This window comes from Genypterus blacodes, unplaced genomic scaffold (genome assembly GCF_046128005.1).
Source record: "Genypterus blacodes isolate CSIRO-AG114 ecotype Tasmania unplaced genomic scaffold, CSIRO-AGI_Gbla_v1 ptg000270l_1, whole genome shotgun sequence".
Lineage (NCBI taxonomy): Eukaryota > Metazoa > Chordata > Actinopteri > Ophidiiformes > Ophidiidae > Genypterus > Genypterus blacodes.
In genome coordinates, this window is record NW_027467061.1 from 133,467 (window position 1) to 150,608 (window position 17,142).

General features: G+C 43.5%; 2 protein-coding genes across 2 annotated transcripts; both read right to left on the bottom strand.

Annotated features, from left to right (window-relative positions):
- Window positions 1-1,613: 1,613 nt before the first annotated feature.
- On the bottom strand, window positions 1,614-6,110 carry oacyl (O-acyltransferase like). Its single transcript, XM_076171775.1, has 14 exons — window positions 5,997-6,110; window positions 5,513-5,591; window positions 5,278-5,413; window positions 4,947-5,158; window positions 4,180-4,392; window positions 3,981-4,083; window positions 3,801-3,902; window positions 3,500-3,665; window positions 3,306-3,385; window positions 3,079-3,189; window positions 2,824-2,947; window positions 2,545-2,731; window positions 2,089-2,231; window positions 1,614-1,973 (listed from the first exon to the last, which is right to left on the bottom strand). Exons 1-14 carry the CDS (start codon window positions 6,108-6,110, stop codon window positions 1,848-1,850), a joined length of 1,896 nt encoding a protein of 631 aa, XP_076027890.1. The 3' UTR covers window positions 1,614-1,847.
- A 948-nt stretch (window positions 6,111-7,058) lies between these two features.
- Window positions 7,059-16,895, bottom strand: znf532 (zinc finger protein 532). The gene is made up of 9 exons (XM_076171776.1): window positions 16,670-16,895; window positions 12,500-14,825; window positions 11,866-12,047; window positions 10,663-10,839; window positions 9,889-10,051; window positions 9,467-9,772; window positions 9,250-9,362; window positions 8,936-9,074; window positions 7,059-8,845 (listed from the first exon to the last, which is right to left on the bottom strand). Exons 2-9 carry the CDS (start codon window positions 14,798-14,800, stop codon window positions 8,336-8,338), a joined length of 3,891 nt encoding a protein of 1,296 aa, XP_076027891.1. The 5' UTR covers window positions 14,801-14,825; window positions 16,670-16,895; the 3' UTR covers window positions 7,059-8,335.
- Window positions 16,896-17,142: the final 247 nt, after the last annotated feature.

Consider the following 17,142-nt stretch of genomic DNA (forward strand, 5'->3'; position numbering starts at 1 on the left):
CACAGAGATTCATCACATGCCAAAAATACTCCTCAGTCATCTTGGACTACGGCAAGATTTCGCTTTTGATATGACACAACAGGAAACTCCTGTGGTACAACACGAATACCTACATACATTTCCAAGCCTGCAAATAATCTTCTCTTTCCAAAACAAACCTCAACAAGTAGTGAAAACACCCGTCTCATCTCAGACACGTTACTGTGCCTGGGGCATGTTGTTGTGGGGTTTGGGGGCTTGGATGTGACCCTGTGGATTCATGGAGCCAAGCAGGGGAGAAGTGTCGTCTTACCAAAGCAAGATATATTTTTACATCGTGTTGTTGAACAGTCCGTCTCAGCCTGGCGTCTGCTCTCCTTTCCTAAACTCCCCGAACAAGAGAGAATGGCGGTGCACATGTAACAAGGGTGCGTCATAGTTTGTGGGGGAGAGAGGGTGAGTCGGTTGAAGAAAGCTTTCCCAGATGGACAATCACACAAATGAACGATATAGGAGATATGTGTCACTGTAATTAAAGAGACAGCCACACTATATTTGGCACTGGGCCTATAGTTTACCCTAAACAATCCATTACAATATGACATCAAATCTGATTTATATGGTACTAACCCTCATAAAAGACAATTCAAAGGGCCTTTAAACATTTCAGTGACATAAAGATAAAGTAAATCAACAGCAATCAACTGAAGGTTTCGGTGGAGGAAATAATGTTATTTATTGCAAATTAATAATAGAAACATTCTGGGTTAAAAAAACAAACATTTTTATACTATATTATTTTATATATTTTCATTGTTTTTATGTCTAAAATTGTGACTAAAAATGTTCAAAATGTTGACATTCATGTGTTGAGTTGGGAGACATACCTACAGTACTGTATGTGTAAGATAAGATAAGATAAGATAAGATAAGATAAGATAAAATTAATTGATCACCACCACCTTCTTGCTCTTTATCTCCCCATCTAGGGAGTGTGTTATGATTGAGTGACTAAAGTAAACACTGGCTGACGTATTCCTTTGAGGCATCTCACCAAGTATTACTCAACTAAATACAATTCTCTACATGCTTGAAGTGTGTGTCTGCGTCATAAGACACTGGAACACTTTGTCACGGCATCATCGGCTGAGTCACATGGAAATTCTGGATTTACTGGCACAGCTGCTGCATTAATTTTCTGTCTGCATTGGCAAAAATTAATTATGTCCTCTTACTCCACAACCATTAATAGGCAGATAGATGGTGAAGGGCAGTCGCAGTGGGTCAACACTACACAAGAGGGCAGTGTTGCAGTATTTCTATTCCTCTGCGCCCGTATTAAGTTACAAAGTGAAATGGTCACTGATAGAGATATTGAACTACTGTAAGAATAAAAAGGATAAGAGTCATAATGTGAACCACTCACTTCTGATAAACACATTTATAAGACATTCAAATGTCTCGGGAGTTCATATTATTAAGTACTGTACTGGATTTATTTTTTTAAACATTTATAAAAACACGTTTCGGAATGCATGGATTTACGAAATACATTTCTAAAGCTATTTCTTTATTTTTATTTTAAATCTCGATTGATGTGAAGCTCTGAGCTGTAACATTCTGGACTGAAGCATGTCAGGTGATCAGCATGTCAGTGTTGAATTAAGAGGTCATTGACTGTTAATCTGGCACTGTTTAAGGTGGTGTCTGTGTGTCTCAAATGAATTATTATTAGTTAAACATGGTTATATTGCTAATTGGCGCAGCAGTGGTGCCTGGTATCTATATATAAGCTTTAATTGTTGTTGATTATTATTGGTGACACATTTGTCAGAGCATACAAGGCACAAAGTGAACATAATATGATGTTATGATGTTCTGTTGCCATCTCTCTCTGTAGTCCATTTTAGTAGGAGGTATGGTTTCTCAATCAACACAGTAAACACGTAGCTCACCACCAACGTGAGCACCACGTGTCCCAAAAACAGGTACATCTGGAGAAGAGAGGAAACATACAAACATACAGTGAATACGGTTCAATCTGAAATACTGCACCTAAACCTCTCAGGCTAGATGCAAGCTGAAACGTGCAGTACATGAAGTGCTTACAAAGTTGATGTCAGTGTAGTGGATGGGGGTCTCCTGCAGGCCAATGTAGAGGATAATAAAGACAGGATGAGTCAGATAGCAGGCAAAGCTAATGTTGGAAAGAGGAACCCAGAGGCCCAGAGACAACAGGCTGTGGATACAACCTGGAGAGAGACGAAGAGGCACAGAGACAGAGACAACAACATGTAACATACTGTATGTTTCCCCTGGCATGCAACAGTATTTGTATTATTTGTATTTGTGTGCTGTTTTACAGGCTTTAAATATTCTGGTGATCATTTACAAATGCTTAGGAAGAGAGAAAATAATGGATGAGAATCACAATAGTTTGTACCTCTTTGCTAATAATAAACATGCTTCCTTTCACTTATAGGCATCTTGATTATATAAAATATTAGTTTAAAGGCATGTGTTTGTTTGTTTTCTGAATTTGGAGAATTCCGTCTCTTGGCTCACCTCCATAGCCTTCCTCGCAGGCCAGTATGATCCAGGTCACAGTCAACGCCCACAGCGGCCTGTGCAGGCCCTGGTAGAGAGCGTGTGGGGCAGATGGGTAGGATGGGGTCTCCTGTAAGATGTAGGCCAATCCAACCAACAGGGCCGCAACCGACAGGCAACAGAACCAACCGACTGCTGCCTGCCACTGAACACATGGGACAGGATACACACAGAGCTTACCGCCTTTTCTGCAAAGTGTTTTTGTTCCATAATGTCAATGACGTTAAACACGCTTACCTTTTTCTTTACGAGCGGCTCTTTCTTTGTCGTCAGGTATATTCCAGTCAAGATTCCTATCAAAAACGGCCCATACCTAGTGTAAGGTTTCATGTAGTAATACTGGACGTAATTCTCAGATGTCCTGCAAAATAAACAAAACAATACAACGTTTATGTATCGTTAACATGTTCTATGTCGCATGAGTAAACTAGAGATGCACTCAGAGAGATGCTGCACGCAGTTTATTCCAGTGATTAGACTACACCCGCTCACAGTGTGGATGGCTGGAACACAGGCAGCTGCAGGCGTGCAGTCATTAGAGCACTGGTCACAGAGGAGATCAGCAGCAGGCCTGATGCCACGAATGCAAACACACCTCTGTTCCTGACAGACACAAGATCACAGGGATAGGATTAGACAACCAGAGTTAGTGGAGGAGCTGTGGTGTGTGCAGAAATGATCACGAGGGCAAAATACTAAAATGTATTAGGATGACATACAGTCTGTACAGGTAAATCAGCAGAGGTGTGGTGGCGTAACACTGGAAGTCCAACGACAGGTACCAAGTCCAAGGAACACACTGGGGAGATCATGAGAAAATATGACACACCAGAGCAGAAGAGAGACATTAAATGAAGACGCAAAGAGAAGAGAATACTTAGAAAAGGTGCAGTACAGTACTCGCTCAACATACTATCTCGTGGACTGTAAGGAGGTTGGTGACCAGCAGTACATTGGCCCACCAGTACGTCTTACAGTCCATCAAGGTGTCTATGAATGGGAACCAGTAAGGACCCCACTGGACTACAGAGGTGAGGCCGATGGTTAGACACATGATGAACAAATGCAGAGGCTGAACCCTGGGGTGAAGGAAAGAGACACAGATAAACACATGAAGGGAATTAACATTTGTAACACAAGCTCAAACAGCTCAGGATCAGTTTCTTGAAGGTGTTTACATTGCGTGAAAGTGACTCGTGACTCAATCAACGCACCTCTTAAACCTTTTGAAGAGGTAGTTGGCCACCACATTCAGGCTCAGTTTGTCCTCAGCCCTGTGGATGGAGCCCAGCAGAGACTTGGCACTGAGCAGACCCCTGCAACACAGAAGCCATCATGGAAAATACATAGCCATCGCTCAAATTGAAACATTATAATGGATGTTTCAGTCTCACCCCAGCAGCAGGAAAGTATCTACAGCCAGAAAAACAGGGCCGCTGAAGGTAAACACATACAGAGGGTTGCTTTGGACTGTTTTCTTCCATGTTTGGTAATTATCTACAACAGAGATATGGCAACATCAGGAAGGAGCTTACAGCAGAATGAGTCAGCGTATGACGGGTGAGTCGTGTTAGGCAAACAGTTTTGTCATACCCAGGTTGATTATGATGGGAAACTGTGCAGAGTGGCCACATATGATCCACAACAGGCTGAGCACGCGGATGCCGTTCAGGGAGGAGAAGCCTCCTCCTGAGACGGGCGAGGAGGTGCTGAGGACACCCTGAGTGGTGGTTTGAAGGGAGAAAGCGTGGAGGCACTGATACATGCAGCGCCGAGGGAAACACAGAGATGTGTGTCTCGTGCTGCCTGTGAGTGTTAACAGAGTGAGAGTTAGGCAACAAAAGGCAGCTGTGATATGATATAGCGATCAATTCATTTATCAGCTTGGTGTGTGTGTCAGGGCTGTCAGGATTAATTGATGCTGAGCAGCGAGTCCATTTAAGAATAAATGATGTTTTGGAAATATGACCCTCACACTTCCACCATTGTAGCACAGCTGGTGGAGGTAATGAGGAAAATAAAAAGGATAAATATAAAGCTTATATAGTATCAACATAGCCCTTCATTTGTGTATACTAATAAATATATAGTCAGAACAATTTCACCGTATGAAATTGACAGAATTAGGATGGTTTATTATTAAAATGATTATTAGTTGGTACAATTAGTTTGGAATTTAAATCATCATAGCCGATGGATCGATTAATATTTGTAGATTGATCAATTATCAAAATGATCCATTGTGACGGCTCCATGTTGTACGACTGATGATGTATCAACCATATCAGTAATCAATGAATGTAAATCTATCTCAGTGTAACACACAGTGCGCTCACCCTGCTCCTCTGTCATGTCCTGGCTCGACTGGATTTGCTGTTGGACACTGCTGCAGCTATTTCCACCACTAGAGGCGCTGTTGGACTTCAGGGCCCCGTACAGGTTGAGGCCAGTGTGTGAAAAAGAAGAAGACTCTGCACCTGTTGGCTGGATCTCTCTGTTGCGTTGCCACCTTATGATAACAACAAACAGGGTGGCTGCAAGAGGAGCTGCCACCATGAGACAACAGACAAACCTGAGGGAGAGGAAGCATCTGTGTTAGATGAAGAAACGCTGGTAAAAGGACAAACTTACAGATCAGATAATAGGAGTTGTGACAAAGTTTTGTATGTTAACACTTGATCTTGTACTGACAGACTGGTGACATCTGACACGTCTACAGCCGTGGTGTTGGACAAACAGTGGGTCATGATCATCTCCTGGCTGGACTCGTTGACCAGGATGTGAGGTAAGGGGGGGATGAGGGAGTTCTGGCCCATCTCAAGTCTCCCTGGGGAACAATCCAATTACTCACAGGTGGTATAAACTTTTATTGGCCTTGTTTAATGATCTAAACTTGAAAAATAAAGATAAAATAAATTCCACTGACCGTACAGCACCAACATTTGCACCTCCTCTTCCTCGCAGGAGTCCGGAACACAGATGCCCACAAAGTACTGGACTGTGGCCTGTAAGGGTAAAAGCAGCAAGGCACATAAAGTTCATAGATGTTAAAGTAAGAAGCCAGATGGAGATCTATGGTATAGCGACATTAGGTTCACTGTCGGTATCGTGTGGCCAAAAGTATGTAGACACATGGGTTTACTACAGTCACGCTGCAGGTCTTGATCACCAATTCCCAATTTTCACCAACAGAAAGCCACAATCACAACCTCCTTTAAGTTTGATATTCCAATGCAATGCATGTGTTTCAGGGTACAAACTGGTCACAACAAAAATATCCATTACTTTGTCCTGTAATGCATTTGAACACCGGTTTATCAGACATTTCCAGGGATATACACGATCTAAACAAGCCACATATAACAGAACACATGACTCTGATAGTGATTACAGCCAATTTGTTTCATTACCTGCTTGAGGAACACTTGGCAGTATTGTCCTGAGAAGGCGGGAGCTCGAGCAGACTGGCACTGCTGCAGCATGCCGGGCCTGTTGGTGTTACCTCCTTCAACATTACTGCCCATCTTCCCAAACGCATCATACACTGAGAATACACACAAGAGCATCCAAAACAAAGCACACACACACAGAGATGACACAGGCACAACTTACCAAAGCTATTTTAAAACACCCGCCACAGACAAGAGGCTGAATTACTGCAGTGAAATACAAACTGTCAAACTTTGATCTTAACTTTTATATGAAAACCTAATTCAAACACTTACTCAGAGCCGCATATGCCTTTGGTTTGTCCTGGTTAATTTCCCACAGGAAGCTGTTGGTGTCCTTCATACATCTCTCAGACACATTTGAGGCCCCTGTTCGTTGCAGTGCTGCACCGCAACCCACAAGCAAAAGCATTGGCGCCCAACCCAGGGCCATTTTAGGACTGAATGCATCCTGTCAGTGGAATAGATGTTTAAATAATGTAGGAGGGGACACATCATCACCAGGAAAGCGGCGTGAAATCATTCTTCAACGGGCTGGAAAGCAGCCGTAGCACCAAATCTGGCTCAGGTGGGAAGAAGGTTTGGTTACATGAAAGAAGATCCAGGCTGTATGGTTGATTATGTCACTGAGCCCACGTTTGCCTGTTTATGAGGTTTAAACCACAGTAAACAACATAAGGTGAAAACTGATACTGGGAGAAAACGACATTTATGAAACAGAATAATTTAGCAGCCATTTCAGACTGAATCAGTGATGTTGTGACAATGGGAGCAACCAGTGGTGAAGAGATGTGAACACTAGTGGGAGGGATTTGCTTTAAAACCAGTTTCTATCCAGACAATGTAACATAAGCACAGCTCAGTGCATATTTATGGCAGATTCTAATAAGGATCTAAATAAGGATCTAAATCAATTGGTACCTTTTGATAATCTATCATCCAGCTGTACAAATGAGCCTGGAGGCGTTGTTGATATATATTCCCATAGGAGGCGCTGATGTCTCATGTGCAGTGGACATCAGATCTTCCCCTGGCAGGTTTCATCATTTATTGACACAAAGAACAACTTTGTACAGAAGCTTCAGAAATGTCTAAAAACAGCGGCAGCGACAGCGACGCAATCTACTCAACACACAAGTCACAGACAGACTGCTTCTCACATGCAGTGTCAGTCTGAACGCTGGAGTGGAGAATAGAATGAATGTCTAAAATGGAATGTTATGCCCAAAACAAAGACTTGGTTGCTCACACCTTTGCGTATTTATTTAGTTTTACTGGTTGTATGGAGTTTATTCTCAGTTGATCTTCTGATTCAGTTTAATATGCAAATATTGCTGATTTTAATCATCATTTCACATTCAACCAAAGAGCCACATATGGGAAAATATATAGAACACACAAAGACCATGATGTTGACATTAGTCAGGATATACATTATTGGCTCCTGGGTCAATTTCATTAACCCATAAGGATGGAAGGAAAAGGCAAGTGCTGTGTATCTTTATATCTTAAATATTCAGGTAAATAAAGAAGAGCTGCCGTATATACTGTATATAAAGACAAGAATGAGAGAGTGAAACATTAAAACGTTCTACCCTCCTATTAAACACATTAAAAAAATAATTTGGCCCTCACATTTTGCATTTTTGCTTTTTTGTTGTTGTTGTTGTTGTTGTGGTTGTGTGATGATAACATGACATGTAGAGACTGAAGTGATGAAGAATTGTGTGCTTTCAGATTTGATGTGTGAAAGTGAAGACAGTGGTAGAGACTCACTGACTGATTGTCCCGAAGCCGTATGGATATGTGGTGGGATCGGGTTTAGGTCATGGGATGTTACAGAAGACGAATACAGTTTTGACTGTATAACCAAAGAAACCATGGCAACTCACACAGAAATGTTATGTAAAATAAAGAATAAAAAAATACATGAAGAGTGCCACTAAACTATACATTCTTTGAACATTAAGCAGCACTGAAATTTCATAACACTGCCAATGAGGATTAATCCCAGGATACAATATAGTCACACACACATTCATCCATAGTGACAGCTGTTTAAAATAATAAGCTCTTCTATAAAAAGTTCTATTCAAGCCCTATAGAAACATCTATTCCATAAAGTGTACAAAAATGTGTCTGATTTAAGATGCATGAAGTGATTTTTAACATATATTACATTTAAACAGGGGATTTGTGTGTTTATTGTATGCAAATCTTTAGGATGCTACATATGCATCATATAGTTCATATGGGCACCACAGTCAGTGGAATGATATAAGGGCCACACTTTGTTCGTCTCACTTCTCCAACGCGTTCAGTCTCTTTGACTTTATGAAGGCCATGCCGTGTGTCCTCATGTGTGTGTTCAGGTGCCCTTCCGTTTCAAACACCTTGGCGCACACTTTGCACTTTGTGTTTGGCGTTCCGTCGCTGTTTTCATCCGTCACGTCCAGCTGGTTCTCTCTTTGGCTCTCGTCGTCGTCGTCGTCCTTGCCCCGTGCCTTGCAGCGGCCGAGGCCCTGCGGCTCCTTCAGCCGATGGATGATGAAGAGGTGTCGGGCCAGCGAGCGGTGCGAGGTGTAGCAGAGGCCGCACTGCTGACACTGGTAGGACGAGCCGTCCGACTTGTGCTGGGGTATGTGCTCTCGGAAGGCGGCGACGTCCTCCATGGTGAAGCCGCACACGGCACACTTGTGGACTTTGAGGATGTTCACCTTGAGCCTCTTCAGCGGCTGAGAGTTTGAACCCCTGTGGTGCAAACCCGGAGACTCCTCGGCTTCCTCCGACTTCCTCTTCGGGCTGTTGGTCTGAGGGGTGAGATTGAGAGGAGAAGTTAAGGGTTGAGAGCATAATAATCGATATTTACACAGAAACATGAGCCTGTGTGTCAGCGGTACCGTTTCCTTGTCAGGTGAAGCCTCTGAATCATCAGCGCTGACTGTCTTCCCTTCTTGGTCTTTGATTCCATGCATCAGCTGAATGTGTTGATCCAGCAGAACTCTTTTTGTGAATGGCTGGCTGAGTGCAGGACAGTGTCTGTTAAAGATGAAAACAGAAGGACACCACCAGGGGCATCACTACCTCACCTGCCAATCATGTGTCACAAGCTTCACAATCTTACACAATGCTGCTTTCAAGTGCATTTGTAGTGTAGTGTAGGAGCTAGTGTGTGTAAGAGCGAGTGAGTGTGAGAGCAGGTGTGTGTACTCACGGGCAGGTGTGGACCTTCCTCAGCCCCTTGTGTTTGAGTCTGTTGTGTCGGCACAGACTGTGGGAGGAGCTGAAGGATTTGTCACACTGTCGACATGGATGCTTCTTCAGTATCTGCAATCAGAGGAGGATTGGACTTGTTTGTTTTACCTGCATTATTGAAATGTAACTTGTTTTTAAACTTGCCCTCAGAGCAGATGATGGTTTCAGACGCTCACCTTGCCGTGTTCGCGCCTCATGTGACCCACAAAGGCCTCCCTAGAATTACAGAGGGTGTCGCACTCTCCACATGTGTAACCTGAAGAGGCCAGGTTCTTGCGCTCCACAGAGACGTTACTGTTGGCTTTCTTCAGTGGCAAAGGATGAGACTTCTTCTCGCCCTTGTCGTGAACGTTGGCATTTCCTCCATTCCTGTTGGGGCTGTTGCTGTTGGTGCCATTGGAATTAGTGGGCTTGGTGCTGAGAGGCAGGTTGATGCCTAGGTTAGGTGGACCCTCGATGGTCTTGAGAGTTCCATGTATGTTCTGGAAAGAACGCACAGGCCACAGAATTATAATGGAGGCATTATGTGAAACAATACATTCAGTTTCAAGATTTAATCCTCTATCTAGCTTGTGAGGAATTATTTTTTATGTGTTACCTTGATGTGATCCAACATGAGCTGCTTCTGTGCGTAGTGCATCGAGCAGTCGGGGCATTTGAACACCGAAACCTTTTGATTGGCAATGTGCTGGTCAAAGTGTGTGTAGAGCAGCGACTGCAGAGTGAACACGGTGTCACACATGGAGCACTTATAGATCAGCCTGAAAGACAGGAAGAAAGACAGAATGTCAATCCATCCAATGAAGAAATGTGATTTTATCTGAAACCTTCTAAACAAATGTTACATGGCTATACAGAGGATTACAGCATATCACACAGCTGCAGTTGTATTGGTCATAAACAAATGAAAACAGAGTGTTAATTCACTCAGTGTTATTATGCTAAATGTCAGGTTTGTTCAGCTTGAGGCCCTGAGCCAAAACCACACAGCAGGATGAGGACATTTACCACAGACACCTGGGCCTGAATTGACTGTTGCATTGATGAGAGACGGTGTGTAAGTCAGCGAAAGGTTGCCATGTGGAAAGAAAACAAACCCAGGCAAAGCCACCGTGTCTAAAACCCTCAAATCCCACGAGTGACGAAGCAGCTCAGATGGTTTTCCTACACAGAATGAATTGGACATGCATATTGGGTGTCAAAGGAAGTGAGTGTTGCTGTGTGTCTCGCTGTGAGTGTATGGGTGTTGCAGGAGGTAATAACCATTAAATGTAGGCCATTTGGGCTTGTAAACACAATTTGTAGTATGAATAAATAAATCATTGTGAATATACTGTATAGTGTTTTGATGGTAGCTTGTGTGAAGACCTACTTGGGCTCTCCCACCTTCACCCCTGGGTGCTGTGTGGCGGCGTGGGAGTGTGTTCCCGGCGCAGATTTGAAGGCCATGGGGCAAATAGGGCATTTGTAGAAGACCTCACAGTGAGCACTCTGGATGTGGGCTTTCAGCGTGGTGACGTCAGTGAATATCACACTGCAGTGGGTACAGCTGGAGTGGAGAGAGAGAGAGAGAGAGAGAGAGGGAGGGAGGAGGGGGACAAGATTTTAACTCTTTTTTTACTGTTATCACCACAAACTGTTGAGTCCTTAGATCAATTAATTATCCAAGCTGTATGCCATACTGTTCTAACACTCGTGGCCTTTTAAAAATTTGAATATCTTGTTTATTTAAAACTCAGGACAAATAATGACTGTTAGAAATCACATCACTGTATTGTGTCCATCAGTGTGACTGTGTTATTTTATTATTTTTGTGTTGAAAATGTACTTATAACTGTAATCTAGATTTGTTGCAGTGTTTCCATTTTATGGGTTCTTGTCCCCAGTAAGTGTTGTGCACTTTTAGACCACTAGAGGTCAGTCAGGGCGCACCAATAGTTTCTGCATGGTTCATTCCTCATTAATGTCATTGGGAAGTGGTTAATTTTTTACTATCAAGTGTTTTGTTTTAGTTATATAAAGTTATAGTATATTTGCTGTATTTGAATTAATATTGCTATTTCCTGCTAATAGATCAGGATTCAGAAAGGATTCAGAGCCATTATTTTTTTTCTCATTAATCCTCTAAAATCAGTTGCAGAAACTGAATTGTTTCTTTATCGTTTGTTGGATAAAAAGCAATAATGTAAAAACCTTTTTATGGGAGAAGATCAGACATTTTAACCAATTTTCTTCTTCTTTTATTCCTTTTTTTTGAATTATTGAATTATACAAAAAAGCAAGAAAAACGATTTTGTTTGCAGCCCTACAAAATAAAAGTAAAAAAGTAGAACATTCTAAATGTTTTAGAAATTCTACCAAGAAAATACAAAGATCGAATAATAAGATAAGTAAATTCCAGCTTTTTGGCGACGTTAATAGAATCTTAAATCGTCTCCCAGTAGATTTAAATATCTGATAAAACAGTTGCAATGGATTATAATGGGAGGAAATTTCAACGAACTGGTTCTGAGCCACTGCACAAATAACAGATTATGATGCATCTTAAAAACGTTATTGTGGATCTTACACTGACCGGTAGCCGACTCTCCGTGTGTAGTGCAGGCAATTCTTGGTGACGTGAGACTGGAAGTGGACAGAACGACAGCTGGCGCCGCACTCTGGACAGATGTAAGGAGACTTGTGCTGGTGGATTCGCTGGTGTGACAGGAAGCTGCACTGGTTTGGAAGCAGCATTTGGCAGATAGTGCATGTTTTCTACGAGAATAGAAAAGAAGAGGTTAAAAAAATGAATATACTAATGTGTAGTTATTATAATTTAAAATTTGAAGCAGGCAAAAGAAGTAATTAGGATTCAGTCTCTCCACAGCTGTTTGAAGTGCCGGTCATTCAATTCACTTTCAGACTATTAAGTGAGCTGTAGCTGAATAATGCACTCCACATCTTCAGACAATTCAAACCAATTATCTTGAAAAGAGTCTGGCAGCATTGTGCATATCAGGCATGATGTAACCACTTCCCTTGGATACGAAAAAAGCTTGAATAAATGAAAAACATGATTTTAATCAATACTGCTAGCAGCAATCCTGGTTAATGCATTTGCCTCTTTAAGGTTCTGTAAATTGTGGAGTGGAGAGGGCATTTATGGGGCTTTTTACATCTTAAACACACACACACACACACACACACGCACACACACACACACACACCTGCCCACTGGAATCCGGCGCATGTTGGTAGTGCATAGCCAAGGAGCTGTCATCCTGGAACATTTCATTACACTCCAGGCACTTCAGGCTGTGCCTGCAGAGTGTTGATGAATCATCCTCCAAGGGCATGGCCGCCACAAGAGGAGCATTGCATGGAGCCGATATCACTGCGGCCTGGGACCCACCGCTTGCCACCTTCCCTGGGGTTTGACCTGTGGGGGCCTGGGTTTGGGTGGTGGAAGTGGTGCAGCTACTGATAGGTGGTCCTGGTGAAGGAGATGTCGTTATCATTTGATCGGCAGGGATGGGTTTTAGGATTAGGTGCGAACACTGCATGACCATCCCTTTGTCCTTGTGGCCCCGGGCGTGAGACAGAAGGCTGCATTTGTTGTAGAACACTAAGCTTTTGGCACAGTGGTTGCACGTGACCTCGATCCTAACACTGCGGCGTTCATAGTGCTGGGTCAGGCTCTTCTCAAGCGCAAAGGAATCCCCGCACTCCAGGCACTTGTAGCCTCGTGATGGTAGTGAGATGCAAGCTGAGGTCGGGGGAGAGAGGTTAGGGACATAGACAGGGACAGGATTTATGCTGCTCAGGACTTTATTGAAGGCATCTACCACAGAACTTTGAGAACTAGTGAACACTTGCACCCTGGATACTTTCTTAGAGGGCTGTTGTTTGCTTGCTTGCTGCTTGGAAGAGGACAAGGCCTGGTGGAGATCACAGGCAGCAGAGGATATTGCCGGAGGCAGGAGGTTCAGGTTTCTGAGATGGACTGTCTTTGACACAAGTTTGGCATTAGCCAAAGACTTTAGACTGGCGGCTGGCACCATGACAGTCTGCTGCTGGATGGAGTTTGCAGCTTTGAGGATTGCATTGCTGGCACTTTGCACTGAGGCAGCAGGGATGACTGTTGCTTTAACAGTGGTGTTGTTAGCCAGCTTCAGGTTGATGACTTGTGTTCCAGCTGTCTTGACTGCTGAGACCGGTAGGAAGGCTGTTGCCACTGGTTTGATAGTCATCTGCTTTGTGATTTCCAGTGAAGGGCCTCCGCTGGTGGCCACTACTGTGGCTGAAAGGGAGGATCGTGTGGGAGATGAGAAAATTGCTCTGGAGCTTGGGGAGGAGAGCAAAGAGGAGGCCAGAATGTTGGAAAAGTCCACTTTTTTCAGGCCGTCAGGATCAAACTCTGGGAGGACTCTGGTGACAGTCCGTTTGATCTGACCTGATGAGGTCTTGATGGTTTTTATTCTGACCTTTGGGATGACAGGGGTGGTGTCTGTGCTGGAGGCTGGGGAACCTTTACCACTACATTCACTGGTGACGCTACAGGGGCTTTCTGGTTGTCTGGATAAGAGCCTCTTTGCTATCTCTAGAGCTGACTCCTGTTCAGGTGCCCTCTCCCTCTCTCGAGCTCTGGGGCTTTCACTGGCTTCCTTAGGGGACTCCCTCTGCGAAGTGACACGTATGTCTGAGATGCCCAAGTCTGTAGAAGTAGCCTTTTTGGCACTGAGGGCTGCTAGGGCTGCTATACAAGAAGAGAGCTTTGCAGAGGATTTGGCTTTGACCTGGGACGTATTGGACTCTCCACCCTTCTTGCACTCTTGTCCTTTTGGCTTGAAGACATCTACTTGGAGTTCTTCCTCAGCTTTCCCCGTTGGACGGGGTTTCGGGGCATTGTTGTTCTGATCGGTTTTACGTTGAATCGAGTCTCCGTTGGCTTTGGGCTTGTAAACGTTGTCGACGGGAGATTTTGTATTCTGTTCCTCTCTCTTGGTAGTGGACCTAAACAATAAGTGACCACCCTGCTTGTCCATGGGGTCGTCTACTTCAATCTTATCGTCATCGTCAAACTCTTCAGCACTGGAGATGGGGCTGAATTGATTAAAAGTACACATTTGGACAACTGGCACACCTTCTGCTCTGGGAACTTTGCATCCATTTTGAGTGCAATAATTACTGGGTGGTAGCGTTGGTAAGAAGCCATTATGCAGTCCATTGCCCGAGCCAACAGAATGGGGGTTATGATGGGAGTGTAAACAGGCATCTTTCCCAAACGTGGTTCCACCATGTTCACTAGTGTCCATGTTTCGGATGTTCTTGACAATGACACTAACGCCAACATCATGTCCGATTGAGGAATTCTCGGCTTCGTCTTCGTTAGTAGCTCTGATGTGTTTCATCTGGTTCTCATGGTTGTCATGGTGACCAGACTCAATAGCCGCTTTAGGATCCACCATGTCAGGGATGTCAAAGGCCGCCAACAGGTCATCAAAGTCTGGCGTCTTCATATCTCCCATGGTCCTCCTGTTCAGATGAGGTCACCTGAGGGAGACAGACAAAATGGGATCAAAATTGTCAAACAGCTATAAATATGAATCATAATTTTCCTAACTCTGTAGTTATGGCAACAACGCTTCATTCAACAACAACAATCCATGCAGTTAAATCATCCAATAAAACAAAGTTTCAACAGTGATGTCATCTAAACTAAGAGTTACAACAATGCTTGAAGTCAATCTGTCATTTATTTCTGAGAAGGAATGAGAGTTTTCTTAAGAGGTTGTGACCAGCATGAGTAGCTGGGAAGAACAGACCAAAGAGTATGGAGATAATGGCGATACGAAGATAAGACTATATGTTCACAGCTCAGGGAGAAGGGAGACAGGGGTCAGGTTGGGAGGTCACCAGCTTGTGATAACATTCATAGCAAGAGAAATTTCTGTGAGACATTTTGGATGTACAGGGGTTGTGCTTCATTAAATTGCATATCTGTGTGAGAACATTCGATATACAAGTTTGTGCATTTCATAAATTGTAAGATTTTCCATTACATATACATTACAAAATTCTACATCTTAGGTTTTATAGAATACCAATAACCAAGTTCATCTCTGACGGGGCCAATCATTTTCTTGATGGTTGAATACATATATGCTTCATAACATCCCATTGACCCAAGGCTTTTTCCAATGGGCCTTTTCTTTTTAGTGAATAGGATATTTATCTTGAGAGCGCTGTGCCTTTTTCCCTCACCAATACTAGAAAGCTTTTTTGGGGAAAAAACGTGTTACCATTCTGCTGTTCTGTTTATGATAGATAGTTGCTTTGATGTTTTGTTAAGGTACTGGACGTCTGAACCAAACACCACATCTACAAATCAACCTGCTTGTCATGCTGAGGCACATGTGACTACTGTAATGCATGTTCATGTTCATGTTCATGTTCATATTTCTGCTATATTGCACCTTATGTCCAATTACCTCATGTATCTTTTTTCAGAGATTCAAAGGATCCACATGCTGGTCCCCCTCTCTGTGCTCAGGGAGGCAAATTCCAAATAAATATTTATGTTGAAGGGTGTGTGTGTATGTTTGGTTAGTCCGCCGCTTTATACGGGTGTGAAGACTGGATGGTAACCTTTCTTAAGCTGAATGACTGGATGCAGTGAATGTGCAAAAAAGAATGTGATGACAATAGGGAAAGGATACAAGATAAGCAAAATGAGCTTACTGTCAATCTCACAGTTCAGTTCATGCATAATGTATACAGAAATCTTTATATTATGAAATGCTTTAAAATTAGAATATACCCATTTTTAGCGTTTAATATTGAACATTTTAATGCAGAATATGATTGGACTGAACTACATTGTGTGTGGTTGTCATGGGTGTTGGGGACAAAAGGCTCAGCCATGGAGCTGCTCTGCTTGTGCATGCAGCCAAACCAGCATTGCTGCTAGATCCAAAATAGATAGACCTTTCTCTTTAAATCAGCTTCACTTGGAAAACAGAAACAATTTCCCAGCCTACGTTGTGGGACAGCTTCAGTGATGAGGGGAGGAAAAAGACAGAGATGGTGTGGAGAGAGGGGGGCAGGCGACAGATGAAAGGGAAAATGGCTGCTGAGCTGTGAGAGGCTGCAGCAGAGAGAGGGGCCTGGTGGAGAGAACAGCGAGGCACTGCCATGACAGCAAAAAAGCAGCCTGACATTTAGAGGGAATGAAGGTTAAACACAGACAAATATGAAAAACACACAACACGGCGCTCCTCGCACGACACCACTTTAATACACATGCGTTGTTACAACCTCCAATCCTAACACTGTTTAATGAAATGAAGGCAAAATAACAATGGTTGAAACATGCATTTCAATCAGCCACTCCTCACCCTCTTGCCTTCGTCCCTCTCCAGCCACTAGCCAAACCTTCTTTCCTTCCTTCCTTCCTTCCATCCTGTAACCAACACAGTCACAACACTACTAACCCACAAAAAGCCATCCACCCCACCCTGCATGAGAAAAAAAAATCCTGTGACTTTCCAACCAGGCAAAGGCCCAGAATACAGGGTCAGGTTACATTCCAGGGAGCTGGTGAGCAGTGGCGGTGTTGGTGAGGATCCTCCTTAGTCATTCCCTGCACCACTAGCAGCAAACAGACAATACAAACAGAGAGATAGATAGATAGCTCCTGTGAGGCTGCACATTCACACACACTCAGTCAGCCACGTCCCCCCTGCCCTCGTCCCTTCCCAAATCCCCCAGCTCCCTCTGCTGCGAGCCGCACAGGGGAGCTCGACGACGTCCAGCCAGCAGCAAACAGCAGCAGCAGCAGCAGGATCTGTGCCTGTGCCATAGCAGCTAG

What these genes read in the sequence shown, in the direction of transcription:
- oacyl (XM_076171775.1), bottom strand. Translation starts at nt 6,110, where the DNA reads ATGGGCAGTAATGTTGAAGGAGGTAACACCAACAGGCCCGGCATGCTG. An exon ending in CTCTTCAAAAGGTTTAAGAG is followed by an intron (nt 3,666 to 3,800) that starts GTGCGTTGATTG and finishes CCTTCACCCCAG; the next exon opens with GGTTCAGCCTCTGCATTTGT. An exon ending in TCCTTACAGTCCACGAGATA is followed by an intron (nt 3,386 to 3,499) that starts GTATGTTGAGCG and finishes TGATCTCCCCAG; the next exon opens with TGTGTTCCTTGGACTTGGTA.
- znf532 (XM_076171776.1), bottom strand. Translation starts at nt 14,800, where the DNA reads ATGGGAGATATGAAGACGCCAGACTTTGATGACCTGTTGGCGGCCTTT. An exon ending in CGCCGGATTCCAGTGGGCAG is followed by an intron (nt 12,048 to 12,499) that starts GTGTGTGTGTGT and finishes CTATTCTCGTAG; the next exon opens with AAAACATGCACTATCTGCCA. An exon ending in ACACGGAGAGTCGGCTACCG is followed by an intron (nt 10,840 to 11,865) that starts GTCAGTGTAAGA and finishes TCTCCACTCCAG; the next exon opens with CTGTACCCACTGCAGTGTGA.